General features: G+C 48.2%; 1 protein-coding gene across 10 annotated transcripts in view; it reads left to right on the top strand.

Moving 5' to 3' along the window:
- The first annotated feature begins 189 nt into the window (after window positions 1–189).
- SNX19 (sorting nexin 19) overlaps window positions 190–23,702 on the top strand; it is a 43,062-nt gene continuing 19,549 nt past the window's right edge. For 2 of the 10 annotated variants that reach the window (XM_047754292.1, XM_047754297.1), the window contains exons 1-8: window positions 229–2,374; window positions 4,179–4,317; window positions 5,486–5,586; window positions 5,691–5,810; window positions 7,968–8,098; window positions 9,847–9,943; window positions 10,413–10,593; window positions 13,176–13,305. In XM_047754292.1, coding sequence (XP_047610248.1) covers window positions 671–2,374; window positions 4,179–4,317; window positions 5,486–5,586; window positions 5,691–5,810; window positions 7,968–8,098; window positions 9,847–9,943; window positions 10,413–10,593; window positions 13,176–13,305 — 2,603 coding nt within the window. In that variant the 5' untranslated portion in view covers window positions 229–670. The other 8 variants (XR_007131024.1, XR_007131025.1, XR_007131022.1 and 5 more) reach the window with 8 other exon arrangements.

Genomic DNA, 23,702 nt, shown 5'->3' with positions numbered 1-23,702 from the left:
TGCAAGCCCGCTCTCAGGTCTGCTCCGCGCTGGGAACTGGGGCGCACGCGCGGTGGGCTCGCGCTCTGCGCGCTCTCAGGGGCAGAGACCCGTCTGCGCTCTGCAGTCACGGCGGCTCCTCGCCGCCAGAGGGCGCCGGGCCGCGGGGCGCGCAGCGCTCTCCCAACAGGCCTCGCTCCTGCCGACATCGACCCGGAAGTGGTCGCCGGCGCCCCGCCGGCCGGCAGCCCAGAAAGGAGCTGGGCTGCGGACTGCGGGGAACCAGGCAGCTGGAGCCCACCGAGGAGACGGCTCTGCGTTCACGGCGGCCGGGGCTCAGCCGGACGGTGCGCGAGCCATCCCTTGGCGCACCGGTCCTCGGCGTTGGTAAGTGCTCAGTGGGCCGACGACCCTGCCCCCCTCTGTGGCCGCGCGCCGCTCACGGATCGGGCACCATGAAGTCCACAGTCTTTTTCTCCTGTGCAGCGCCCCGGTCGGAGGGGGCTGCAGCTGGGCCGAGCTGTCGAGCCGCCGCAATCACCGGGCGCTGCCTGTAGAACGTCTGGGCCGGCAGCCCGGCTGGAGCCTGGCCAGTGCCTGAATCTTGCGCCCGCACCGCAGACGGCGCCGGGCCCCCGACTCCGAAGAGGAGAAGGAGGGTGGTCGTCCGGGGAGCCCCCTCCGGTGCGCCATGGAGGCAGAGGCCGCAGCTCTCTCTCAGGAGCCCCCTGCCGAACCCAGCTGCAGCCTCGGTCACCTGTTTAGTAGCCGTAAGCTGTTGGCCGTGGGGGCCGTGCTAGGCTGGCTCCTGGTCATCCACCTCCTGGTCAACGTGTGGCTTTTGTGCCTTCTGTCTGCGTTGCTTTTGGTGCTGGGAGGATGGCTGGGCTCCGACGCCATCGTGGGGGCTTCAAGTCGGCTGCACCTGGAACGCTTTATCCCGTTGGCCATCTGCCCCCCAAACCCCGAGGCCGAGAGGCAGCTGGAGCAGGAGATCGACCGCACCATCCGCCTGATCATGCGGGATTTTGTGTCGTCCTGGTACCGCACAGTGAGCCAGGAGCCGGCCTTTGAGGAGGAGATGGAGGCAGCCATGAGGGGTTTCGTGCAGGAGCTGCGGAGGCGGATGGCCGTGGTGGACCGCCATGCTCTCGCCCAGAGGGTTCTGACGCTTTGCGGTTGCCACCTGCAGAGCTATATTCAGGCAAAGGAGGCCACTGCAGGGAAGCAGAGTGGCACAGTTGAGCCCTCCCAGCTCTGGGAGGCCTATTGCCGGACCACTGCCCCACATCCTGCAGTCCAGAGCCCCAGTACTGAAGTCACCTATACACGTGAAATTGTGGACCTGTTGCTTAAAGGGTTAGTGCCAAAGCCCCACTTGGAGACCCGGACTGGCCGCCATGTAGTGGTGGAACTCATCACTTGCAATGTGATCTTACCACTGATCAGCAAGCTCTCAGATCCTGACTGGATTCACCTTGTACTCGTGGGCATCTTTTCCAAGGCCAGAAATAATCCAGCTGGAGCAATGAAACCCCTCTGCCAAGCCAGTACCCTGGAACAGCCCTCAGTGCCCACATCTCTGCCCCTGATTGTTGAGGTGCAGAGTCTACCAAAAGTGAGAGCCCCTTCTCCAGCAGCAGTCCCAGTGCTCCTGAACTGCAGTGAGCCAGATGGACCATCACACCTGTCCCCAGAAGTTGAAGAAGGCCGTGAAGCACTAGAGGGAGACCTGGGGGTAGTGCTAGAAGAAAGAAGAGTAGGAAACAACCCTTCTCATTTCCTACAACCAGGTATTCCAGGCCCTCTGTTCCTGTCTGAAGACGCAGAGCTGGAGTCTCCACTGTCTGAACTGGGCAAAGAAACCATCATGCTCATGACCCCAGGCAACTTCCTCTCTGACAAGATCCAGAATGTCTTGTGTGTCCTAGGAGGTTCCCACTCCCTAGAGGCTAAGGATGCTGAGGGATCCGAAGGAGTCGAAGAAGCAGAAGCTGAAGAGGGCCCAGGAACAGAAACGGATTCGGGCCTGCTTGTCTCCATGCTCAATACCTGCCCAGAGATCCACATTGACACAGCAGACAAAGAGGTAGAACAAGGAGATGTCACCTCTCTTGCAGCTTTGCTGGCCAGTCCAGAAAGGACATGCCCACCACGACCTCCGTGCTTAGAGAAAGAACTCACCAATGATGTGAGCACCCTCGATCCTAGTCTGCCTCAGGTTCTGCTTTCCTCCTCTCCACCTGGTCCCCTCAGCTCGGCCACCTTCAGCTTTGAGCCCCTGAGTAGTCCAGATGGCCCTGTTGTCATCCAGAACCTTCGTATCACCGGCACCATTACTGCTCGAGAGCACAGTGGCACCGGATTCCACCCATACACGCTCTACACGGTGAAGGTAACAGGGTTCGAACTGTCATCACCCACTCTGGTCTGGGCATGGGTTTGGAGGGCTGTCAGTGAAGCTCGTGTGTTAAGGGAGAGAGGCTGCTTTTACTTAGTTTGCCGTGGTTAATTGAACAAGTGGCTGTGTGTGAACGGTCAGCTCCCTTGTAAGAGAGTAGGTGTCTATCTGATATCCTCCCAAGCAATCCTAGAATCCCAGGGCCATCAGGATACTGAGGGCCATGTTTCTCACTGGTTCCCAATGGATTCAGTCATCCTGTCCAGAGAGTCTTCCCAGATTTCTTCCCTGCTAATTTCTTTCTGTTTTTCAGTACTGGTATCTTTCATACTTTGTTTTAGGAAGGAAGGTCATTTATCTACATATACTTCAAAAGGTAGCAAGTGCCCCATTTCTGGAGGTGTTTAAGCCCAGTGGTAGGAGCTACTTGGCAGAGATGATATGAAGGGGGTCCATGTATCATCAGGTGGCTGGTTTGGTAGGACAGCAGCTCCTTAAAACTGGTTTTAGGATAGGCTGGCTGCAAGTCTCCTGGACAGTTGTCTTTTTTAAAAATACAGAATCCTGGGACCCATTCTTGGAAATTCTCATTCCCAGTCCATCAGAGCCTATCAGAGTCCGTATTCTGATAGCAAATTCTGCAGCCCAAGTGATTTTGAGGCGCAGCCAAATTTGGGAGTGTATAGTATCAAATCGTGTCCCTCCAGGAGCTAAATATTCCATAGACAGTACCCTAGCTCCTAGGGGCTCCACGTTTGAGAGTCCTAACCTGAATTCCACCTGCACCTCTTATCTGGGCCGTTCCTTCTCAGTGCTGGGCTGAGGGACTACTTTGCTCATTTCAGCTCATGATGAACACCTTCCTCTCTGCCTCTAGAACAAATTAAACAGCAGCTCAAGTCCCACCAATAAGAGCTTCTTTGCTCCATCACCTGCCCACATGGTGATACCTTAACCAAACCTACTCCTAATGAGAACAAGCACACGTGTTGTTCTTCCACAATATCAATTATATTTTCACTGCTCTGTCAAAAAGCCTTCCCCTGGAGGTCTGAAGTTGCAGCTTTTGTGCTATTTAGGGTATTTGCTCTGGGAAACATATGGGAACCAGTTGTCTTTCCCACATACTGGCCCTCCAAGCATATGAAGACAGCAAACACTGACCCCTTAAAACATCTCCAGTCTTCACATGACTTCTCATCATACAGATGATCTGTACTTAGGAACAAAAGTTCAGTGTAGCCCCAAGAGCAGTAATGAATCTGCCCAAAGCCAAACAAAAACACATGTTCCTTTAACACATTTCCAAGCAAACAAATGATTTCAGTTCATCAGCTGTTTGGGATTATTTATGCTTCTTCCAACTAAGATAAATAATCATTGGTTAAGTGTCATGGCACAACGGTTATCCCCTTATAACACCCAGCCCCATAATTTGGGGTAAAAGAGGTGGTATCATTTTTATCAGTGGTGTACCCTCAGTTTTATCCTCTGTCTTTGGGATTTGAAGTAATAGTCGTTAAGTAAAGAGAGTGTTTGCAGGGAGCGCTTTGGGGTGGAAGGAGGAGTGGGGAGCAGTACAGTTCATTTCCCGCTTCCTGGGCCACTCTGTTGGGAAATGCATCTCACGCCATAATTCAGCCCCCTTGGAGTTGGAGTTCCTCAGTACAGCTTGGAGCGGCTGTCACCTCTGATCGGTTCAGGAACAGAGTAAGAACATCTTGCTCCCTTTACCCCGACTCTGCTCTTACTGTGTGGCCAGCAAGCTGATCCGTAAACACGTTTGTTCACTCAACAGTATGAGACGGCCCTTGAAGGCGAGAGCAGCAGCGGCCTTCAGCAGTTGGCCTACCACACCGTGAACCGCCGCTACCGCGAGTTCCTGAATCTGCAGACCCGTCTGGAGGAAAAATCCGACCTACGAAAGCTCCTCAAAAGTCAGGAGTTTCCCCAGCCCCAGAGTGCCTGCTCGCTTTCCATATCTAGCCACCCCGATGTGAGAGGCTGGAAGCCTGTTGGTTTGGGGAAGGGGGGAAGGGGGAGAAGGCAGCATCCAGAGCCCTGTGCTTTCCCAGTTTGCTTCTGCGTGTTTGGGGTTTTAGCTCTGGACAGCGCTGATGGCATTCTTTCTGAGATACTTCTTTGCCCCTGAAGGCTTTGTTCTGGGGCCCCCTCTAGTTTATGCTTAAGAAACATTCATGTTTCCACCTGTGCCTGTGAGGTAGTGTAAGGATTTAAATTAACTTTTTCAGATTCGTAGATTGATTGCTCTTAAATAGTAAAATATTAACCAGAAATTCTTGCCACCTTTCCTTTAACAAGCAGGCTTTTTTTTTTTTTTTTTTTTTGCGTGCTGCCTGACCCTTGTAAGGCACAGGAACAATAAGAAAATATGTAATTTAACTCAAAAAATAAGTAAGGAGCTACTTTGTTTTGTTTTTTTAAATACCAATGATTACCCAAATAAACATTTTAATAAGTTGAGGCATAGACAGTGGATTTCAGTTATATATTTTCTTTCTGAGTAACGGTAGCTGATATTGACCGAACTGGAAAATGTATGCCCAGTTCTTGTATAAGCCATTTACACATATTAACTCGTTTAGTTCTCTCAGGACAAAGTAGATACTATCATCCCCATTTTTACAGACAAGAAGCAAAGAAAGATGAAGCAACTTGCTTCAGGTTGTTACTATAGCAAGGATTGGAGCCAAAATTGAAACCTGGGCAATCGGATTTCAGGGCCCCTGTTCATAACCACTGAGTGTATGGCCTCTTATACCTTAATATCATCATGGATAATGAAAGTAGGTTGTGTGTATCATATCTCTGTAATATATCTGGAACTCCCAAAATAAAAAAATCCCGGGAAGGAGAGGCCCCAGGGGAGGGACTGTGAAGGGATGAGCACCCCCCGCCTTGGGACCCAGAGGCCTCTCCAGCCTCAGCTGCCTCTTGGCTGTAGCTCACAAGCGAGGAAAAGAAATCCCTGGGGACGTGTATTCAGCAGTTCTGTTTTCTTTACGTATGTGATGCATTGCATGTGGAATAGCTCTTAGTGCACATCCAGTGAATGAATTGGGTTTTGGTGTCTTTGTTTTCAAGATGTGAAAGGTCCTAAAAAGCTCTTTCCGGATCTTCCGTTCGGAAACATGGATAGTGACAGAGTGGAAGCCCGCAAGAGCCTCTTGGAATCATTCCTGAAGGTCAGCCCTCTCTGCTCTCATTCTAACTACCAGACACCCAACCCAAGGGGGCGCGATCTGGGCACCGGAATGTCTCTTTGAAGTCCTTCTCGTGTCTTTTGTAGCAACTCTGTGCCATTCCTGAAATCGCTAACAGCGAGGAGGTACAGGAGTTCCTTGCCCTGAACACAGATGCTCGTATCGCCTTTGTCAAGAAGCCATTCGTGGTCTCCAGGATAGACAAGGTACGAGCAGGGCCACTGTGCTCCACCCATAGTTTCTCAGGGGAAGTGTCTGAAAAGTAAGGGAGGTGGCAGGTGGGAGAGGCAGCGTGGAGGAGTACATAGGACATGGACTGGAGTTTTCTGTAACCACATGTTGGTTACATCATCAGCTTGCCAAGTGACAGGGAGCAGCTACAAGGATACAGTACTCCTGCCACAGTAAGTGCACACATGGCTCCTGGGGGTGTCCTGAGACTGTTCCTCCGGGGGAGGGATAGAGGGGTGGATCTGTATTATCTCCACAGATGGAGGAGCAGGAAGGTCGCTTCTGGAGGCCAGGGTGATTCCCAGTGTCGGTCACTCAGGAAATGAGTCCTAAGACATGACACTGAGATGGCTTTAGCTCGGCATAGGGATTCTCCACTGGAGGACCGAGTGTGAGAGAGTCGTACCTTCTTCAGGAGGGCCTCTTAGAACCACCTGAGGTGGGAGGAGACTTCAGCATCTCTGGGGCAGAAGTCTGAGGTTTACACTGATCCCAAATGGCACATGTTTTCTAAGGTTAGAAAACACCGACTCTTGGGCAGAAGAGGGGTCTCCCTCTTTTCATCTAGACTTCAGGAGACAAAATGAAAAAGTGGAATTTCATGAGAGTTAGGAAACATTCACTAGGAGGAAAAAAAACTGCAAACTGAAAAGAGCTAAGTGAGGTAAAGCCCCCAGCATTCCATGCAGATGTGTTCATCCATGCAGATGTGCTCCTTCATCGATTGTTTTTTTTTTTTGTCTTTTTTTTGTCTTTGTTGTTGTTGTTGCTATTTCTTGGGCCGCTCCCACGGCATATGGAGGTTCCCAGGCTAGGGGTTGAATCAGAGCTGTAGCCACCGGCCTACGCCAGAGCCACAGCAACGCGGGATCCGAGCCGCGTCTGCAACCTACACCACAGCTCACAGCAACGCCAGATCGTTAACCCACTGAGCAAGGGCAGGGACCGAACCCGCAACCTAGTCGGATTCGTTAACCACTGCGCCACGACGGGAACTCCCATCGATTGTTTTTTAACATCTACCTCCCGCATGCATGCTTTAAGCATGTCCCGTACTTGTCGCTCGCAATACCAGAGTGAATAAGACAGATACAGGCCCTCTGTATCCTCATTACAATTCTGTGAGCCCAGAGGGCAAGATGCATTTTCTAGCTACAGTGCCCACCTTCCCGCTGTTCTCTGTGTTCTTCCCTGGCTCGCTGTCCCTGGGTCCTCACAGCAGTCTTCCTGGACCATTTCTGCCTTGTCTTGGCTGGCCTGACTGCTCCTTGTAGAGGCCACACTCAGGGTGAGGTGAGGCAGGCATGCTGCTCTGAGCCAGCAGTGTTAATTAGCAGGTGGCACCCAGGGAAGAGTAAATGTTTCCTTCTGTTTCTTTGCTATTTGGGGGTTTCATTTGTTTGTTCATTTTTCTTTTCAGCAAATATCTCTGTGTCATTTTCCCATTCTGAGAAACAGAGGTAATTATTACTCTTCAGTGAAGATTGTTTTATTTCATCGTTATGAGTAGAGAAGTTTATATCAACTCCAGATTCTTTAACCTAAGTGATTGTTGTTTGTCTCTGTGTAAAGAAGAGAAATCATTTGAGTTCCTTGGAAAAACCAGCCTTTTTACTCTGTGAATTGCTTTGAGCCTTTTTATATTCTATAGGCTTCTAGACTATATTTCTTATTTTGATCATCTTCTTCACTCTTTTCTTTGAATATTCCTACCTGTATTACTTCCATTTAGTCACATCTTGTTGAAAGTTTTATTAATTTGGAAACTAAAAATCATTCTTTTGTTCGAGAAGAAAGACACTGAAAATGGAAGTACTCCCCAGCCTGGAAACCTCCCAGATTTTTATTTTATCTCATTGTTCCGGCTTCTTTTCCCACGGCATTGTTTGTCTTACTTCAGTGAGGAAGATTTTCCTGGCCTTAGAGAAAAGGGGACAGAGCTGCCACTGAGTCATCTGCTGGTGAAAAGGAGAGAGAGTCGCCACTGAGTCATTTGGCTGGTATCTGACTGTGCTGATAGATGAGGTTGTGCTGGATAGGCCAGCCATCTGCTCATCCTGGGTGAGGAAAGCACCTCACGACAGCTGCTCCTTGGTGGTTCCTGTCTGACCCTGCGTCTCTGACCCCTGCAGATGGTGGTGAGCGCTATCGTGGACACCTTGAAGACAGCATTTCCTCGCTCCGAGCCCCAGAGCCCCACCGAGGAGCTGAGCGAGGCCGAGACAGAAAGCAAGCCCCAGGCAGAAGGCAAGAAGGCTAGCAAGTGAGAGACCCTTCTCAGTTCTCAGCGTGGCCCCCAATGTTCAGCCAAAGCCCATCCCCACTCTTAGGCCCTAGAAGAGAGGCGATGGGTTGTAGGTACCAGCTTTTACAGGTCCATGTGCCCAGTGTGGCATTGCAGGAAGCCTGAGCGCCTGGGTAGGCATCCTTGTTGAATGTTGGTCTTGCCATGGGAACCCAGGGCCCAAACTGGCCAGGGGTTTTTAACTAGAGGGAATACTCTAGATATGGATATTCTCCTTTTCTATTTCCCTGAAAAACTGAACTGTTTCTTTCCTTTTAAGAATCAAGCCTTATTTATGACCTATCTCTGTTTGCCGTCATTTTTGGAAATCTTGGCTCAGAAGTTGCATGTACTGGCAATAAACAGGAAAGGGCTAGAATGGACACCTGCAGGGCCGATTTTAGTAACTGGTTATTGCTGCTGGCCTCTCCTGCGCTGGGGTCGCAGTGTTGTCTGGCAGCACTCAAAGCAGCATGTGGAAAGGAGGGCCACCACATTTCCGCCCTGGACACTTCATGGCTGTCCCTGGGCCGTTATGAAGAGAGACAGAGGGTGTGGGTGTAGGGGGAGGAAGGGAGGGGGAGAGTATGTGTGTGTGTCTGTCTGACTATCTCTCTTTGTCTCTGTGTTCATGTTTCATGGACCGGCAGTAACACTCACAGTTTTTAGCTTTTTTTTTTTTCCCTCCCCTGGGCCCATATTTTGAAGGGTAACCGTGATGCCTGTGCTTATAATTACCCTGTTTCTTTCTTTCTTTTTTAAAGCTTTTTAGGGCTGCACCCATGGCACATGGAAGTCCCCATGCTAGGGGTCGAATCGGAGCTACAGCTGCCGGCCTACACCACAGCCACAGCAACTCGGGATTTGAGCCGTGTCTTCTTCCTTAACCTGATGAGCAAGGCCGGGGATCAGACCCACATCCTCGTGGGTACTAGTCAGACTCATTTCCGCTGCACCACAACCCTGTTGCCCTGCTTCAGAACCCTGTTTCTGGAGTTCCCATCGTGGCGCAGTGGTTAACAAATCCAACTAGGAACCTTGAGGTTGTGGGTTCGATCCCTGTCCTTGCTCAGTGGGTTAAGGATCCGGCGTAGCCGTGAGCTGTGGTGTGGGTCACAGATGAGACTCAGAGCCCGCATTGCTGTGGCCCTGGTGTAGGCCAGCGTCTACAGCTCGGATTAGACCCCTAGCCTGGGAACCTCCATATGCCACAGGAAGCGGCCCTAGAAAAGACAAAAAAAAAAAGGAAACTGTTTCTTGAATTGTTAAGGTTAACACCTATGGTTCCTTCCCTAGTTTTGTTTGGAACATAAGGGAAATAAGTGGATGTATAAAAAGGCGTGAATGACAGCTTTTGTCTGTGCCATTTATCTTTTTAACCTTCAACAAAATTTTGATGAGTGGGTAGTCGGTGCCGGCCAGTCTTCTAGCTTGCGGGAGCACAGTCGTGACAGACTGGTCCTTATTTTGCATTCATGAAAGCCCTTTCACCAATGACTTGTAGGTATAGCCTAGTGCAGGAGTTGCACTGTGTATTAAGAATTTGCCAAAATATATATTGTTTGGGAGGTTTCAGGGCCAGGTCTTTCCTGGCAACTCTGACCACAGTAAGCCCCCAAGAATAAGTATGGATATTCTTGTCTTGAGGTATTAATACTTATCAGCCCTTTGGATATAGATCAAGACTATGAATTCGCTCCTCTTTCTGCTCTTTGTTTCTATACTAGGTCCAGACTGAGGTTCTCATCCAGTAAAATTGCTCCAGCACTGAACATAGCTGAGGCACACGAGAAAATTCTCTATTGTCTCCAGGAAGGCAGTGTGGTAAGTAGTCCATAGAGAATTCTCGGAATTAATAGCTAGAGTGTTGATCCTACAATTATAGACATTGTCTAAAATCAGGAGGACTTAGGTGCCTTGCTAAAGGACTTAGCCACCATCTAGATCTGTGATTTTTCCTCTAGGAGTGTGTTCTCCCAGTGGTTTGGGTTCCTGCTAGTTCTGGGTTGGCAGGTTGGTGTCTCAAGGGTCGTGGGTTTTGGAAAATGGATGACAGAATGAGAAAGCCAGCTTCTGGAAGAAAACCCAACGTTTTTGTGGCAAGCAAGACTACAAAGGCATTGTTTTCCTTGCAGTTTAAGTTAAAAAAAACCCTTTCCTCAGGTGGGCACAGAATCAGTTGGGCCCTCTACTCCTAACACTTCTGTAGGAAGAAACAGAGACCCCCGTGTACCACCGTAGCCCTCCTGCTTTCTGCATTCTTCGTGTGACATGCCACTGACTCTTTCTTCAGGAGTCAGAGGTTCTCTCCATGTCTGGGATGGAATCCTTTATTGAAAAACAGACAAAGTTACTAGAAATGCAGCCAGCAGAAGCCCCAGGAAAAGACTCTGAACAAATCTCCAAGGAATGTGTGGATGGTTTCAAGGCAGAGGCAGCTGTACCAGCCCAAGACCTCAGCAACAATGACGCAGGTAAGTGACAGGGAGCCAGGGTTTAGTCCACCTGGGACTTATGACAGTTGGGATTTGTTGCTTCAGTTTCCCTTCTATCCAGCTCAGCAAGCCATGCGTTAAACGCTAATATCTGCGGTCCTGTGCCAAGTGCTGGGATGCAGAGAGGAGTGCAGTGTGGTCCAAGCGCTGAGGAGCAGGGCCTGGAACAGGGAGTGCCAGTCCAGCGAGATAACATCCACACAGTGTCATCGTTACATTAGTTTTGGCATACCTGTGGACTGTTCCCTTTACTTAGAAACTTTCTTCCCTGGGTGTCTATGGTACCAATTTCCTGTTTTCTTTCTGCCTCTCTGAGGTCCCTCCTCAATCCCCTTTTTCTGGCTCCTCAGCCTTCCAGAGCTTTGCTTTTGGCTCTCGGTTCTTACTCTGCGCTCTGCTCCTGGGTGATCTCATCTGTACTGTTGGCTTCAACCCTCACACATGTGCTAGTGATGCCTAAACATTGAATGTGTATTTCCAGTTGCCTCCTGGAAACCTCCACTTAGATATACTGTAGGCCAGCTGAAACACAGCATGTACAGAATGGAGTTTATCTTTGCCCTGGATCTGTTCCTCCTGCCACAGCAAATGACACCACATGGTTACCCCACATAGGGCCGAGAGGGAGAAGAGGTGAGCGCCCCTCTCTCATAAGCATTAGAGGCAGGGTGGTTTACTTCCCAGGAGTGCAGGGAGACACTGGGAGCCCTGGCTGCTGGTATGCTTGCTGTGCTAGAGCTTAAAAGAAGAGGGGTTTTCAAGTCTCCCAAGACAAAGGCGCCCACTGAAAACAAAAGATCCCAAGAGCGTAGGTTCAGAAGGGGGAAAAAGAGACTGATTTCACCATTGTTTCTCAAGTGCCCACAGTCACCTGACTTCTGCTTTGTGGATCCGGCTTAATTATGTGAAAAACGGAGTTTACAACCCCAACTCTTCACACGGATTTCACTGGTTAAGTAAATGAAGTGATATAACAGCAAAAGTCTCCGAGAACTATAGGTATAAATAAGATGGCATGGCTAAAATAATTCTAGCCAAAATCAACTCTAAATTCTGAATGTTCCGTCTCTAAGGGATTTTTTTCCCCCTTTTTAGGGCTGCACCTGCAGATTATGGAAGTTGCCAGGCTAGGGGTCACATTGGAGCTACGGCTGCCAGCCTACACCACAGCCACAGCAACTCGGAATCCGTGCCCCGTCTGTGACCTTACACCATAGCTCACAGCAACACTGAATCTGTAACCTACTGATGAAACCAGGGATCAAACCTACATCCTCATTGGCTTGTTACTGCTGAGCCGCAGTGGGAACTTCCCTAAAGAAGTATTTATGCACGAGCCCTTCTTCTAGCCCTGAGAGACTCAAAATACTCATATGATAACTAATTTACCAGGGTCCTCAAGAGGACTTGGTGCCTTGTTTGTTTTTACTTTTTTCTTACTGCTATGACCAATTGTCACCACATGATGGCAGCTCTAGGTAAATGCTCTACCTGAGGAGAGTGACTAAGACTCAGGATGGTGCTATTTCCCAAGGAACTGAATATCCCCTTTTGAGCAAATGACTAGAAAGCAGACACATCAGCTCCCAAGCCCTCTAGAAATACAGTGCAGAAAAAAGAAAATATATCTTGGATAGGACTAAGAAGAAAGTAGGATTTAGTTCTATCAGTTTTATCCAAATTTGAAATCGCTAGCCCGGAGAATACCCATCGCTCCTAGACTAATAAAAGTATTGTTGATGATTAATTATAATAGTAATCACAGCTGTAGCACCAGAAAGCTGAGATTTATTCAGGAACATGATGTTTCTCTGAGCATTCTCTTGGGGAGCAAATCACAGGCGACATGAGACCCCACGAACAGGGCTAGAGAACAGATGCTTCCATCCATAAAGTACATCTGTGTAAGAGAGCTCAGCTTCGTGTGAGTATGAGCTTATTTGCGGCCCTTCCAGTCTTTGCAAGAGGAAAGAAGTGAGTAATTGGCATGGCTTTTTACCAAAGGTGTAGTGTTCTTCCTAGAACCACATGTTATAATCAAACTGAAGTCTCCTGGATCCTAACCCATCAGCTCTGTGTAATGGAGATGCTTTCGAAGCAACTTTTTTACAGGAGAATGAGTCCCAAATCTGCTGCCACAACATTTCCTTGATGGCTTTGTGGAGGCGAGTGGAATATAAGGATGGAAGAGCCTGGGCCTTGCCAGTTCCAGTTAGTCACCAGTTGTGAGCACTTACATGGAACAAAATGTATTCAGCTTCCTGGGGGAAATACAAAAGAAACAGAAGCTAGGTAGGCAAAATAATTATATGCAGAATCTACCTAAGGATAAAGAAATATTTACTAAGTGACTAAGTAACACGAACGAAAGACTTGTAATGAAACTCAGAGCCTATCCCTGAACTTGGTAGAAAGGAAGTAAAATGTCTCCTGACTTGAATACAAAGTATTACAAAAATATACGATGATTGATATACAGATGGAGAAAACCCAGTGCATTGAAATGTGTTTCTCAAGTGTGGGTCTCTTCTGAGTTATCGTGATGTCTTTTCATTCCCCAGGAGCAGAGACAGCGTTGGCTAACACAGCCCTGGACCTGCTTCTCTTGCTGCTGATGGAACAGTGGAGATGGCTGTGTACAGAAAACGTGCAAAAAGTTCTTCATCTTATCTTCGGGACCCTAATTCAGAGGTACGTCTGCTGCGTTCACCTTCACCTTAGAGCCTCAGGTTGGCCTGGGGTTGGATGTGATGCCTCATTCTCCGCTAGAAGGGAAAAGGGTAGAGTCCAGGACACATGTGGCTGTAATAGAAGCTGGAACCTCTGTTACAGGAGTACAGGGATGAAGCGTGCCTGGGGCTGGCGGAGAGCCCCTGTTAATCACTTGTTGTCTGAGGTTTGAATGGTCCGCAAGACTTCTGGCATCTTCCACTGAGTTCAGGCGCTGCCTGTGATCTCAGAACACCTCAGCCCAACTCTTCCTACTCCAGGACCAACTCTCCACCCAGTATTAACCCCATGTGTCTCTTAGCCAACAGTATGTAGTCACTGTGATGATAAACAATGAGAAAGCCAAGGAGAAAAACAGACCAGTGCTCTCAAGATAAAGGGTGTTTTCTCCAGCGGGATGTGTGTATTCACCACTGAAGAAGGACTTACTGACACAGGATGGTAAGGAACAGAGGGATACTTAGATTTGAATCTCGGATTTTATAATTCAGGCTTAGCGATCCCAGCGCCATTTGAATCTGCCGAAAGATTTTTTTACCTAGATGGAGTGTTTAGCTGCTGACTTCCTAACCGTGAACCTGATGCAAGCTCTGCTAGTCTGAAGAAGCCAGATTCACTGTCTCTGAACCAGACAGACACACGTAGTGCTTGAGCTTTGGCCGCTCTTGCTTTGACCTCTCGTATGAGACATCCTGGCAGATCCCAAAGTAAGAAGCAGCCAAATCCTGAACTCTTCTGTCAACAGGTGGCCTGTGCTGATAGGTCACTCCAAAAATAAAAACTTATCTTAAAAAAAAGAATGATGTATCTATTTTGCAACAAGAAGGAGATCCAGTAATGACAAGCAGTTAAGTCTCCCCTCCCACACGTAAAGTTACACAGCACCAGGAAGGCTTAATGTGCTTTCATTAAGAAACTAAGGGAAAGAAGAGATTGCACATTTATAGTTGCTGAATGCTTATCACATGCCAGCACCTGACTCTGTTCACATGCCTTTCCTTAGAGCAACCAAATGAGTTAGGTAGCCCCATTGCACAGAATAAGAAAGTAGAGCTTGGCAAGGTCAGCTCACCTACCCAAGGTCACAGTCAGTGACTTGTGTGGAATTTGAAGCTGGATGGGCACAACTCCAAAGCCAGTGTGCTTTTTCCCACATTGGAGCCTGAAGCCTGGTCTCCAAGTGAAGCCCATGTAGAACAATGCTGACTCTTCCCTGTGCCTCTAGTCTCCCTCCTCCATGCTCAGCTCTGCTTCAAAACTACTTTTTATGAGAAGCACATGAACATAGATCCTGCATTTAATACCCTTCAGGGGAGCCCTCTTGCCTATAGCAGGGATTTATGCGATATGTTTCCCAGAGTTGTAGGGGTCCACAGAGGTGCTTCAGAAGCCACCTTAGAAGCCAGGGGAAAACGGAGTAGACCTTGAATGCAGTAAAGCGATTCCCTTTCGATCAGGTTAGTAGATCAGGGATCTAGATAGGGTTTTGTTTGAAAAAGGGCTCCACTGTATTTAAAATATGTACTCACTTATTAGATTAAAATTCCATCTCCTTTCTCATGTGGCATGATCTGGTCCCAGCTTTATTGGCAGTTCTCTGCCCCCTCAGGCCCCATGGCCTGAGCACTGTGCTCTCTCTTCCTTCAGGCCTTTGTTCATCCTCTTGTCTCTGCCACAGTGTCTTCTCAACCCATTCCTCCTCTACTCCCTCTCTGTGACCCAGACTTTCCCTCCTCTTGTCTGCTTGGCCCACTGCTGAATATTTTTCAAAAATGAACATTCAGTGTCGTATATTCTGTGGCATCGTCTCCCATTTTCGTCCAGAAGTAAGAGGCTTCTTCTCTACTCTCAAAGTTTTGATAATAATACGTATCACAGTGTATGAGAAATGGTCTGCTTTCCCCCAGACTAGTGGTTCTCAACCTGGAGAGCAGTTTTCCCCAAGGTATTGGGTGATACCTGGAGAGATTTTTGGTGTCATAACTGAGAAGGGAGGCAAGAAGCTATTTCACCCTGGCTGGAGGCCAGGGATGCTGCTGAACATCCTGAGTGACAGGACAGCATCCTTCCCACCCCGAAGGACACTGAATTACCCTACCCTGAGCATCAGCGCGGAAGTCCAGAAACCTCACCCTGGACTTGCAGTTATTTAAGGGCCAGAACTGGCTTATGTCCCCAGGAGCTTACACGGGGCCTGGGACATAGAAGATGCTTATTAAATATTGGATGAAAGAATAAACATTTCCCTTTTCGATACCTTTATACTCAAAACTAGAAAAAATAGAGTCTTCGTATGTTTTTTTCAGTCACTTGCAAACGATCCTGTTGAGTTTTCATTTCTCTCCACCATTAGGCTTCTCTTTGCCAATCTTGCAAGTGCTTTCAAAAAGTGGGAAGATCCTGGGAGTTCCCTTCATGGCCCAGTGGTTAGTGAACCCAACTAGGATCCATGAGGACATGGGTTTGATCCCAGACCTCCCTCAGTGGGTTAAGGATCCAGCATTGCTGTGGCTGTAGTGTAGGCTGGCAGCTGTAGTTCTGATTCGACGCCTAGCCTGGGAGCTTCCAAATGCAGCGAGCATGGCCATAAAAAGCAGAAAAGGGTTTGGGGGGGTGTGATCCTAAACGAGCTAGTGTATCATAGTTGGTTACCCCTCTGAAATCATTTACGTGATATATTGGTTTCAGAAACAAGAAGTTATTCCATAGTAACCGAAAAGTACAGATGAGTCTGGAGAAATTCAGAAAGGATTGAGAGTCATGTATGTAACAAAGGTGGGAAGGTTACCTGAAGTTCGAGTAACTCAGAATATTAAAGAGCTTGGGCCAGAAAGGAGAGAGAAGTGTATTTGGGGAATTAGAGGAAGATCACTGAAAAAGTGTTTTACATAGCTAGGGTTCTTGGGGCTTTAAAACAGGAAAATTAAATCCAAGGGAGTTGCAGGCTTACAAGAATCTCAAGCCAGGTTTCATTACCTCAGCGGGCGATAATTATAAATTCTCTCATGATAGGGAGGAGATTGTAGAGAGGAGGGGATGGGCTGTGAAGAAGTAAACAGATCATGCTCTTTAGCGTGAGCTGTTTCCTTGCCTGCCTGGTAGACATCCGTGCGGCTGTACTGTGTCATTCATTCTGCTTTACCTTAAGATACTCCTCTCCAACTGGGGCATTGTTTTGGTCTTATTCCATTATTCATTGAAAAAATATTAAGGGCTGTTCAATGTGAACAAAACAGACAACAGTCCCTACTTTCACATATATTACAGTTTGGGGGTGGTGAGAACTGAGGGCTTTGCCCACGATCACAGGGTAAGGGCTCGGTGGAGCGAGAGGTCAAAGCCAGGTACTTCAAAGCCCAAGTTCTTATCCACTGCAAGACACTGCTGCTCTTCTCTATTTAATTTCTCTGAGCTTTGGTTTCCTCATCTGCAGAGGAGGAATAATGATGTCTGTCCCTAGGTAGGTAGATAAGCGGCACATGTCCAGCACAGGTCAGTCTTCATATTTGTGCTTCAGAAAAAGGAGAGAAGGATAGAAAGCGCTTCAAATTCCTCAGGGGTGATGCCTCAGTCACCCCCCAGTTCATGTCTTCAGGGTGCCCCACACAGCTGAGTCTCTGGCAGTTTCCGCCTCTCCTGTTAGCCTGCCTCTCTGAGCTGCACAGAATGGGCCTTCCACGCCTACGGCTTTGTGAGGCCTTTCAGAGTGCCTTTGTGCCAGTGGACTCATTGGCCACAGGGACAACCAGAGCCTTTTTGCATCTGAGAGCAGGAAGAGGAGCACCTGGTCCCCGTAGCACAGACAAGCACAGGTTCCGGACAGAGGACAGCAGTGTTTTCCAGGTTTACTGCTCCTCGTTACATGGGTGCAGAGAGCTGCTGGAATCAAGTGGTGCCTTTCCTCAGGAGGAGAACTTGGAAGCAGGCTAAGCTCCTCTCCTTTCTGTCCCCAAACCCTGACGGTGGCACTGGAACCACACCTCTGGTGGATAGCTCTCTGGTGAATGTAGCTCATGCCAAAACAAAATCAGGGAGAGGGCTCATGGCTGAATTTCCCCTGACTTTCTTCTCTTTTCATGTTTTTTTTTTTTTTGAATTGCGTGTCATCTTTTTTTGTTGTTGTTAAAGGGGAAAATTCTTAATGCTTTAGTGAATGCAAATGAAGCCAAAGTGAGTATTGTGCAAGAACAGAATGTTGTAGCTGGTTCCTTTTGGAAAACTCTCTGTACCTGTGGTCGTTACCCCTGTTCATCATAGGTCCTTCCCAGTGATGATATTTTGTACTCGTTGAGTTGCCTCCTGTCCCTTCCTGTCAGAAGGTACTTATATCTAGTAAAACTTTACCCTTAAGTCCATTTTGTTTTGTATGAGCTGCAACAGAAGTAGGAACACAGCTCTTGCCATCCTCCCGGCCCTAAGCCTCTACAAACCAGAATGAAATGAGGAGCCTCATCCCTTCCTGTGCAAGGCCTTTCATCTTCCTCTCTAAATCGTTCTTCCCATCTTTTTAACCATGTACTTGGTCCTCTTCTCAGATACCTTGTGCTGGGTTCACGTTGTTCTTGAAGCTTCCCAAGACAGCATCCAGGAGTCGTGGATATCTGAAGGAGTCCCAGTGCCCCTCCAGAGGCTGAGAGGATCTGTGGTGGCCCACACTCTCATATCAGCAAGTGCCCTTGTATGAGGTTCCCACGAAATGATCGGGCTTGGTTCAGGGTTCACGGTATAGACATCAATGATCTTATCCTCTTCAGGGTTTATCATCCAGCAAGTATTTGTTGAGAGTTTCCTTGGTGTAGACCCTGTGCTAAACACAACAAGCCTATTATTTAATCCCTTCAAAAGCCCTATGAAAGGGGTATTAGTATCCCCACTTCAAAGATGAGGAAACTAAGACTCACCAAGAATTGTGGTCATTGAGTCAGGGTCACAGAGCTAAGAAGTGTACCACGGACACAGTTCGAACCCAGGTTTATCTGATGTTCAGCTGTGGAGATGGTCTCTTGGGATCAGACTTTTGCCCCAATTTGAAAGGATGAAAGCCAGCCCCCCCAAATCTTTGACCCAGAGCGGTAAAATTCCCCAAGAGGAAAGTTATCAGTCAGTGTGTAAAATGAAAACTGCATTTCCACATATGCACACTCACGCAAAACTCAGAGTGCCCTGCAGCATCCTGAAGTCAGCCCATGTTACTTGCTCCCTGGACAGCTTGCATTTTTTATTTTTAAAAAGAGGTTCATGCAGTGCCGCGTTCTTTGGCTTTATTTGCTTCAGTAAGCAAAGAAGCTGGAATGTGATCTCTCCCCAAAGCTGCAGCGCCTCTCCCTCCACCTGTCAGCTACCCCCAGAGAGGTGGGGCTGGACCCAGCCGGTCAGGGTTGGCCTTTCTGAGACTGTCCCCATGGCTGCTGCCCGGGAGGCAGTCTGTTTGTTCTCTCTCAGAAACCACAGGTGCTGAGCTGTATCCCTTTGCAGAGCACCTGGGTTCTCTTGCCTTAACTTCTGCACTTTAAAGGGAAGGAGAGTTGGTGCTGATGCCCCAGGTAGCCACTGCCACTGCTCTGGTTGTCTTGAACCCACTACAGTAGGCATCGGGGATGGTCCAGCCCTGTAGATTTAGAGGCATCCCCTTTTTAAAATGTCAGCATTTTCCATCCTCCAGCATTATCATCCAAGAAGATAAGTTAATTCCTCTCGCTTCCAGCTTTGTCTGTTCTCCTTGCTCCCTTAAATGACCTATACACATAACTGCCTGGGGTGCCAGGGACCACACGGGGGCGTGCACTGTCTCACTTCTTCCCTCTTGACATGCTCCATCTCTCTCCCTCCCCCCTCGGCCCCCCTCCCTCTCTATCTCTGGCCTGCAAGGGAAAAAAAAGAGCGAGAGTAAATTCAACCTCATGACCCCTCCTTGTAAGCCAAGGTTGGAAGAGTTCTGATCTGAGCCAGGCTACATAAATCTGCGTTGATTGTTGATGGCGTGGAGAGTGGGGGAAGGGGGCCCGAAGAGAAGTTAGATGCCCAAAAAAGGCATTGTTAAGTCAAAGGGAAGCTTTGCACGCATGCGCGCCTGACCTCATGTGTCAGCTTCTTTGCTGGGAACATCCAATTATGTAAGAAGGAGCACTCCTTACTTGGACTTAGAGTCAAAGGGCGGGGAGAGGAGTGGGGGGAGCAGTCTAAGCCAAGGCGTGCGTCCAGCTTATGAGACCGCTCGTGTCCGAAAACAGGAGAGACTGACAGTACCCCTGCAGGCATCAGAATCAGGTTTAGGAACTTGGACACGTACCCAGACCTTGACTGGGTCAAGGGAAAGGGGATAGATGTACTGTGCTCCATTGATGGTAGAAGGTTTGGGGCAGGAAGATCCAGCCAAGGTAAGAGGTAAGACTATTATGGAGTCCTGATGTAGAGTGAAGGAATGAGAGGCAGCTGGCCCGGTTCCCTGCCTGGATGCCCAGAGCAAAGCCATGATAAAAATATGAGCCAGGCTAGCGGTAGAGTACACGAATGCCACGTCCCGTGGCTCTGCCCTCCCCATGGCCCCGAGGATGGCATCAGACTCTGTGTCAAAAGGGCAGCAGACACATTCCTGGCATCTGCGTCAGGATTTCTCAAAGAGTGAGTGCGAGTAAGTGAGTGAGTGAGTTTGTGTGTGTGTGTGTGTGTGTGTGTGTGTATGTGTGTGTGGAGGGCACACGGGAATGGAGTAGCATGGCAAGAGAGTTGGGAAAAAGAAAGTTCTGTGATCTGTGGGCAAAGGAGAGTAGAAAAGTACGTGAAGTCAGGTAGTAGAGAGAAGGAAAAAAGAATGTGTGAGCTTAAGTTGTAGAGCAAGCCCTGGGTCCAGGAAGAAATGAAACAGCCAGCTCTGGACCTGGTGCCAGGCCATGGAATCATTTTCTTAGAAAAGAGGTCTCTACAAACCATCTCTCCAGAAAGGTCAGGAGAAGGTTTATGGACAGAGTGCGGGACCACTCAGGAGTGCCGCGCTGGCGGTCTTCTGCCTTCTGCTGTTCTCTTAGGTCACTCCGGAATCGTGGGTGTTCTCTGAGTGGAATCCGTTCAGGGGCCTCTCTCTCGGTGGACACGTCTAAGCAGCAGATAGATAAAAGGGTCTCTCTGACATTGGTTGTATCTTACAGGAGGCTCCAGGCCCACCACCAAAAAGACACATGAGCAATTAGAGCAGAAAGGGAACTGACATTTATTAACTACTAACTGTACCAAGTAAGCAGCTATATACTTGATACATTAAGGTGCAGATCAATTCTATGAGACAGACATATGTTTTTATAAGTGAGGAAAGTGATATTTAGGTTAAATAACCTTCCCAGAATCATAGAGGTAGGGAATGCCACCCCCACGAGTGCCCCGACGTCATCCTGGCCCCAAAGCCCACGCCCTTTCTACCCTCCATCCTGACTCCCCACTGCTGGCCTTCCTCGCAAAGCAGTGCCACTAGAATGGGCTTCACCTGAAAGTCCCGGGGTCTTAGTTCCATCTAATCTCTCTTTTCATCTAGCTGGCCTCAGAGGCACACACATTTGATGATAGCATCTAAATTCATTTCCATTTGTTTTTTATTCTTAAGGCACTCCTGGATTAGAAATTATATAGTCTGTTTTGGTATCCGTATTCTACATCCCATTCCCAATCAGAAAAAGATTATCCAAGTTAAGAGTCAGAGTTTCTCAGGAAGCACAGATTATGGCTTTTTTCCTTTGCTCCATAAATTTTCTTTCAGTTCAGCTCTGGTGCCTTATGCTATCTTATACCTGGTCTTTTTCAATGCATACTTTTGCAAGAGCCCAAGATACAAAATTACCTCAAACTAAGTCATCAAACCTGCCTGTCCAATTATCTCCTGCCCCTCTGATTTTCAACCCAGGCTCATCTGAAGGAGTGAAATCTGTGTTCCGCTGCAGTGGCTTTGCTCATGTTGTATCATTTTTCCTTGAGGAAGAGGAATGCTACTTGTCCCATGACTCTTCCACTAGACCTTGAAAAGAGGAAGCTCTTGACTTCCACAGACTGGGCCAGGATGGGCCCCGACAGTCTCCAGCTAGATGAGTGGCCTGGCTGTTCTATTTCTTAGGTGTTTCTTATTCCGCACCCACCTTAGGATAAAGACATCTTGCCTTCCCTGTAATGTACGGACAGCTTCTACATGAATGCATCTTTGAGGCTGTAACAGGTTGGCGGTAGCTCCCTGGCTATGTGCCTGTGCATGTATGTTTTTGCACTTCTGAGTGTGGTGCATGCTCTTCCATTCTCATACACTCAAACAAAGGTAACAGAGTTGGTAGCAGGTAAGAAAAAAAAACAGGAGTTCTTGTTGTGGCTCAGTGCTAATGAACCCGACTAGTATCCATGAAGATAATGGGTTTGATCCCTGGCCTTGCTCAGTGGGTTAAAGGATCCAGTGTCACCCTGAGCTGTGGTGTAGGTCGCAGACGTGGCTCAGATCCAGCATTGCTGGGGCTGTGGAGGAGGCCAGAAGCTGTAGCTCTGATTCGACCCCTACCTGGGAACTTCCATATGCTGCAGGTGCAGCCCAAAAGAAAAAAACAGAATACCATGACATTTAAAACCTTTTTTCCAGGTCAAATTATTGGTATCTCTTGCCTATCTGTAACACAAAGAGGACCCTAAGACAGTTTTTGAGGACGGTTTCAGACAGTAAGCACAGTGAGGGCAGGAACTATATTTTACTCACCTTTCTGTTGTAGACACTTAGCCGTGTACATGGAAGGCTCTTAGTAAGTAGTTGTCAAATGAGTGAAGATCACACACCCTTCCAATTGCATCGGTCCCTTTCCTCGTCACTTGTGAGAATCTCAGGGGTCCCTCAGTGCTGCTGGGGACATGAAACACAAATGTAATGGAATCTCCCTTACAGGCCACCCCCACAGCTCTTTGGTTGGACAGCTGCCATTGCCAGAGCCATGGCCGGGCCTTGGGCCGTCTCCCATTCCAGGAGCATTCTCCTTTCCAGAAGAACACGGTACCTTCTGCCATCGTGGGCCTCCCACTGTGAGGCCCCCTGCTAAGCTTGCCCCTCTGGAAGCATCTCCCGCTGTTTTGCCTTCTCAACCTCTTTCCTTCCACGTGCGGAAGTAAGATTATGGGCGATAAAGTCAGACGGATCTGAATTCAAACCCTGTTTTGAGGCTTACTATCTGTGTGACTTAGAACAAGCCACTTAACCTGCCTTTGCCTCAGTGCCTCTCCAAGTGGGAGTAGCAGTGCCTAGCTCGTGAGATGGTCGAAGCCTCTTGATGCATGCCTGCCACATGGGGCACTCAGTAAATGTAGATTCTCCGCCATCGTTACAAGCTCCACGTTCCACTTCCTGGGAGACTCTTAATTGCTAGGGCAGTGACATAGCTGATGTAGAGCAGAGAATATGTTTACATTTCAGTGGTTTTTTGGAGTAGTCTTATAGCGAGCTAGCTTTGGGATCTATTAATAGCGAACACCCTGTAAGACAGATGGCCTTTTCTGCATGCTCCAGGCCAGAGTCTCTTCCTTCATATTAACTATCTGTGAACTCCATGCCATCTTCCTCACATACTTAAAATCCCCCCAAGTCATATCCAGAGCAGAAACTCAGAACCAAGGAACTAGCCCTTAACTCAGGTACTCCCAACTCTCCTTACTTTCTAGGAAAGTAACTTTATTATTAAGTTCTTGGTATGGGGACCTCTATACAACTCATGTTCAAAGAGTCTGCATAAGATTTGATGCCTGTGTTTACTTACGTATTTGTTGGGAGCTAGCTCTTCAGACCTAGGGTGGCACCATTTTGTTAAGGTTCTTTCAGCCGAAGAGAAGAGATAAACCAGAAGAATCAGAAATATTGAACAGTGTGAGGTCAGATGACACAGGTTAGACCCTAAACAGTAAAAACAAGCTCATACGATTCTTGATAGTAAATATTAGGTTTAGAGAGTGTTTAAAGCTAGACCTTGCAGGATAGGATTCATTTAGACTGGTTAAGGGTAAGGAATGTTCTAGGCATTGAAGCATTTTTCAAGAGGGGAAGGGACATGATTTCTACTTTAAGATAAAAGGTAACCTTTAGACATATTCTGAATATTTTTCAGGCAGCACGTTTCTGAGTGTGTGTGCATGCAGAGAAGACAGACAAACATTAAATATGTTCTGGAAAGCCCACCAGGCTACTGCTCCTTGGGGGAGTTAGAACCGGAATTCTCCCTTTGGGCACCAGGTGGCGCTACAGGTTAAACAGTATCCTTTCACTTTTGCGGGAACTGTTTATTTTGCAGTTACAGGTCCTCACCCTGGTGGTGATAGTAATGAAACCATTTGCTACCCTGTTCCGTGATTCAGAG

Source organism: Phacochoerus africanus, chromosome 11 (genome assembly GCF_016906955.1).
Source record: "Phacochoerus africanus isolate WHEZ1 chromosome 11, ROS_Pafr_v1, whole genome shotgun sequence".
In the NCBI taxonomy this organism is placed as follows: Eukaryota; Metazoa; Chordata; class Mammalia; order Artiodactyla; family Suidae; genus Phacochoerus; species Phacochoerus africanus.
The sequence above is the reverse complement of the archived record's forward strand: the minus strand, read 5'-3'. Positions and strand labels throughout refer to the sequence as shown.